General features: G+C 52.0%; 1 protein-coding gene across 1 annotated transcript in view; it reads left to right on the top strand.

Annotated features, from left to right (window-relative positions):
* The window catches only part of PADI2 (peptidyl arginine deiminase, type II), a 14663-nt gene extending 9390 nt beyond the window's left edge, over window positions 1-5273 (top strand). The window contains exons 11-16 of the mRNA XM_009995786.1: window positions 975-1126; window positions 1391-1535; window positions 2559-2652; window positions 3821-3906; window positions 4059-4187; window positions 5040-5273. Of these exons, the coding sequence (XP_009994088.1) occupies window positions 975-1126; window positions 1391-1535; window positions 2559-2652; window positions 3821-3906; window positions 4059-4187; window positions 5040-5273 (840 nt within the window). The remainder of the gene's footprint in view (window positions 1-974; window positions 1127-1390; window positions 1536-2558; window positions 2653-3820; window positions 3907-4058; window positions 4188-5039) is intronic.
* Window positions 5274-5302: the final 29 nt, after the last annotated feature.

The following is a 5302-nucleotide window of genomic DNA, read 5'->3' as shown; positions in this document are numbered from 1 at the left end:
CCCTCAGTTCAAAAAGAAAAGCAACTTGTAGGTCATAACCCTGCACCCTCAGGTCACCCTGCTCATCTTTACTGACCTGTACACGTGGTTTATCCCTAAGGAAATACTAGTAAGTGATTGGGATTTAATGCCAACCCAATGGATACCTGATCTTACCCCAGGGCTGCTGGGAGCTCCAAGCCCACATTGACTTGAACCAGAGAGCAAGGACAGGTTCAAGACAGGATTTTTGTTCCACTGCTTCCATTTTTGCCCCATTTTTAACATCTGCATCTGCCCCTGGCATATCCCAGCCAGGGGGTTATGACCCCTGCATGAACAACTCCTGAAATCCCAGATATATATCAAGTCCTAAAAAACAGGGCTTAAATAGTATTTGAGTGAAGTCCTTTGAGTGGCTCTTATGGGGTAGATTTACCCTCAAGGGCTGATGTCCATCTCACTTGGAAAAAGCCCTTCAGAATCTCAGCTTTGGGTCTACCTCAGCACTTAATTAGCTTAATGAGGACACTTCAATGCTGGCTGCAGGTTAACAGAGAAGATCTCTCCCCAGCTCTGCCCCTTCCACTTACCATGTGTTCCAGCTGCAGCAGGGGGGTTGGACTTGATGATCTTCAGAGGTCCCACCCAACCCCCATGATTTTAGGATTATGGAGCCCAGATAATGCCAGGGAGACCTTTCTTCCCCTCCCTAGAGGTGTTGAAGGCCAGGTTGGATGAGGCTTGTGCAATCTGGTCTGGTGGAAGGTGTCCCTGCTCATAGCAGGGAGGCTGGATCCTGATGATCTTTAAGGTCCCTTCCAACCTCAACCATTCTGATTCCATGATCCTCTTGCCTCTCTTCCCATCCATGGCTTCATTCTTGATATTTTTATCCTCTGGAGCAGGTCTGAGCCCAGCAGAAGGAATAAAAACAAAGGCCTGGAACCAGAGGACACTCTTCCCAGCAATTCAATCCATTTCTCTTTCCCCAGGGCCCAGATTTTGGCTACGTGAGCAGAGAGCCCCTCTTTGAAGCCACCACCAGCCTTGACTCCTTCGGCAACCTGGAGGTCAGCCCACCCGTGACCGTGGCAGGGAAGGAGTATCCCTTGGGAAGGATCCTCATTGGCAGCAGCTTCCCCACGTAAGAGATGGGAAACCCAGATGTTTGGGAATAAAGAAACTTCAAATGCACCTCAATAACATTTTTAAAAATCACATTAAGGGCATTAATTAACCATTCCCTGACCAGCTGGTATACTATGGAGTAGCTACATCCAATCTTTCCCTTCACTTTGCCCCTTCCTCTCTTTCTCCTCCACCTTGGGAGCAATTTAGAGGTATTTACATATTGATGCCTAAATATTTACTCCCTTTTATTCCCTCTCTTGGGGATATTTCACCCCAGATCTGGCGGGAGGAGGATGACCAGGTTGGTGAGGGACTTCCTCTACGCCCAACAAGTCCAGGCTCCCGTGGAGCTCTACTCTGACTGGCTGTCCATGGGTCAAGTCAACGAGTTTGTCACTTTTGTGCCCACCTCTGACACTAAGGTAACCCCCAAACCCTTTCATGGTTTCTCCTCTGAGCTCCCAATCCCACCAGAACAATCTGCAAGGAAAATCCCCAATTCCTTGACAGTCCCAACTTGGGTTCTGACCTCACCCACAAAATGAGGGCTCTGAGCACAAAAAGGGACTGGCAGAGTTAATGAGAAACACAGGGAGAAGATAAAAAGGTGCCTGCAAAGGGTTGGCCAAGAAATGCAAAGCTCAACATCCATATGGGCTGCCCAGGGCTCACATCTTCTCAGCATCTCCCTCATGTTTTTAGAAGCTCTTTCCTCTGTCATGGTTTTCACTGCTTCCAACACAGGACTTTTTTCCTGGAGAAATCGTGCCTGGACCTGGATGGTTCAGAAAAGGAATATTTATGCACCCACCCCTCCCCACCCCCATAAAACCTCCACTCAGGGCTTTGCCCCCCTCCCAGGGCTGTGCCAAGCCCCCTGAAGAGATACCATCAGGACTACAGCAAGCAGGGAGAACCTTTCTGCTGGTGGGAAGGAAGCCAGCACACACCTCAGACCCTACAAACCCACATTTCCCAGCTCTCCAGGGCATTGGCTTCACCCTGATTTGTAGCCTCTCCTGGGAAAGCCAGAAAACTAGATTAATTTAGTCCCTCCTGCAGTACAACACCAATCCAGAGAGAACAATACCAGCCTGGGCAACAGCCACACTCCTCACCCACCACCCCAGCTCACCCAGACCTCCAGCAAGCACCTCCCCAGGGGTTTATATACCCCATCTGGGGTGGGCAGGATTGGACCCAACTGCAGTTTTCCTCCCTGTCCCAGCAGCAGTTTAACCTGTCGGGGGTAGTTAGGAGGGTGTTTGCCAACACTGTAAATCACCACACCTCCTTCAGGTATGTCCTGCATTTGAAAAGGCACCAAAGAGCAAAAAATGCTCAATGTTAAGAGTTGAAGCTCAAATTCCTGGCCAAAAGAAGGTCCCCTAAGGCTTTGGATGAAGCACTTTTGGTGACTGTTCTCCCTCCCCATCTTGCCGCAGGGATTTCGGATGCTGATGGCCAGCCCCGTGGCGTGCTACAAGCTCTTCCGGGAGAAGCAGAAGGAGGGTCAGGGTGAAGCCACCATGTTCAAAGGCAAGGGGGGACAAAGGGATGGCTTCAGCCAAGCTCTGATGCCAGCTGGGACAGCTGGAGCCACCCCACCAAGCAGCCGACCCGAGGGCGGCAGTGCCTGATCCACGTGCGGGTTTCGGGGGGATGTGGGGACATTCCCACTCCATGGGACACATGGGATGCCTGCCCACGACACCCAGCCTCCTCCAGCCCTATTTTGGGAAAGCGAGTGTGATGGGTGGGACAGGAGATGGTTGTTTGGTGGGATGGAGCACCTCTGCAAATGCCAGCAGAGCTCCAGCATGGAGTGGGGACAATCAGGGGGCTCTTGTGTCACCCACAATTAGTACCAATGATTCCTTGGTTGCCAGTTTGGACATCCTTTAATTGTGGGTTTGAACATCACCCATCCATAATGGGCTTGGGGAAAGGTCTCCATACCTCTGTGGGTCCCTCCGAGGTCATTGCCACCTGCCTAGGTCCCTGAACAAGGGGAGAGGTGGCAGCTTTATGGAGCTGAGTTGAGAAATTTAGGAGCTGATTACTTCTGTGGGCAGGAGGGTGGATGATGGGACCTTTCCAATGCTCTTTCCAACAGGCAGAGGTTTTCCTCCCACTTAGTTTTCCAATAAAGTAAGAGTTGAGACTGCCCCAGCCTTCACCCCGAGCTCAGGAAATTCGGGTTTTCATAGAATCACAGAATCACAGAATTGGGTTGGAAGGGACCTTAAACATCATCTAGATCCAAACCCCCTTGCATGGGCAGGGACACCTCCCACCAGCCCAGGTTGCTCCAAGCCCCATCCAACCTGCCCTTCAACACTGCCAGGGATGGGGCAGCCACAGCTTCCCTGGGCAGCCTGGGCCAGGGTCTCACCACCCTCACAGGGAAGAACTTCCTCCTCATGTCCAAACTAAGTCACCCCTCTTCCAATTCAAAGCCATCCCCCTTGTCCTCTCACTCCCTGCCCTTGTCCCAAGTCCCTCCCCAGCTTTTCTGGAGCCCCTTCAGGCACTGGAAGCTGCTCTAAGGTCTCCCTGGAGCCTTCTTTTCTCCAGGCTGAACACCCCAACTCTCCCAGCCTGTAACTGAACTTCGGGAACAGAATTTTGGGAGCTTTTCCGTCTCTGTACCCCATCTTCAGCCTGGCTAGCACCTCTTCCTTCTGACCAAGGTTTGCATTTGCAGGGTACTCAGGGTCAGACACGAAACGGGTCACCATTAACAAGGTCCTTTCCAACGACATCCTGGTGCAGCAGAACCAGTATGTCCAGGTATTAACTGATAGTTCTGGCAATAACTGATATTTCTTGAAATAACCACCCCAGGATGGTTCAAACCCTTAAGGGGAGGTATTTTGGCTCTGTAAGAGATGGTTCTGGGGACCATGTCCACCCCTTGACCTGCTCTTCTCCATCTCCTCCAGCGCTGCATTGACTGGAACAGAGACATCCTCAAGAAGGAGCTGGGGTTGACAGAGCAGGACATCATTGACCTGCCAGCCCTCTTCAAGCTCGACAAGCATGGAAAAGCTGTGCCATACTTCCCTAACATGGTGAGAGGGGTTTCCACTCCTTGGGTCCTCCCCAAAAACCAGCTTATTCAGCCAGGATGAGTCCCCAGAGTTGTCCCAGAAAAGTTCAATATGTACATTTGCACACACAAAATGAAAATATCTCCAGCCAGGGTTGGGTCTACCATAACTTTGTGGCTTTGAGTTGCTTGCAGTTGGGTTAAAATGAAATCACAGAATCATTGAACCACAGAATGCCTTGGGTTGGAAGGGACTTCTAAAGATCATCTAGTCCAACCCCCCTACAATAAGCAGGGGTATCTCCAATAAGACCAGATTGCTCAGAGCCCCATCCAGCCTGACCTTCAGTGTCTCCAGGGATGGGGCCCCCACCACCTCTCTAGGCAGCCTGTTCCAGTGACCCACCACCCTCATATTAAAGAACTTTTTCCTCATGTGCAACCTGTATCTACCCTATTCTAACTTAAAACCATCACCCCTTGTCCTATCTTTACATGCCCTGCTGAACAGCTCTTCCCCAGCCATTTTATAAGCCCCTTTCAGGTATTGGAAGGTCGCTATAAAGTCCTTCAGAGTCTTCTCCTCTCCAGGCTGAACAACCCCAACTCCCTCAGCCTGTGTGAGGAGGCTGATCACTTTTGTGGACCTCATACACATCATTTTAAGGCGAAAACCTCTCAAAGCCCTGACATTGCAAAGCGTGGGGTGTGTTTAAATGATTCAAGGTTGGGGGGGAGGTTGGGGAATTCTGGATTTGTCTGCAAAGAAGTGGCATCGATGCCCCATTCACTTTGGGGCGAGGCTGACGGAGGAGCCGGGGACTTCCCTTCATCCATCCCGAGGCCGCTGGGCGCCCCTTGTGTCACCCCGCAGGTCCCCATGATCGTCCTGGCCAAGGACCTGGGTATCCCCAAGCCTTTCGGCCCCCTGTTGGGTGGGGAATGCTGCCTGGAGAGACGGACCCGCTCCCTGCTGGAGCCGCTGGGGCTGCGCTGCTGCTTCCTGGAGGACGTGAGCTGCTACCACGGCCGGCTGGGGGAGGTTCGCTGCGGCACCAACGTGCAGCGACGGCCCTTCGCCTTCAAGTGGTGGCACGTGTCTCCATAGCAGGGCTGCTCCCCCTGCGCCCTCAAGTG

The sequence above is a fragment of the Chaetura pelagica genome, unplaced genomic scaffold (genome assembly GCF_000747805.2).
Source record: "Chaetura pelagica isolate M959 unplaced genomic scaffold, ChaPel_1.0 scaffold234, whole genome shotgun sequence".
Taxonomy (NCBI): Eukaryota; Metazoa; Chordata; class Aves; order Apodiformes; family Apodidae; genus Chaetura; species Chaetura pelagica.
Note: the sequence above shows the minus strand (reverse complement) of the source record. Positions and strands in the feature narration are given on the sequence as shown.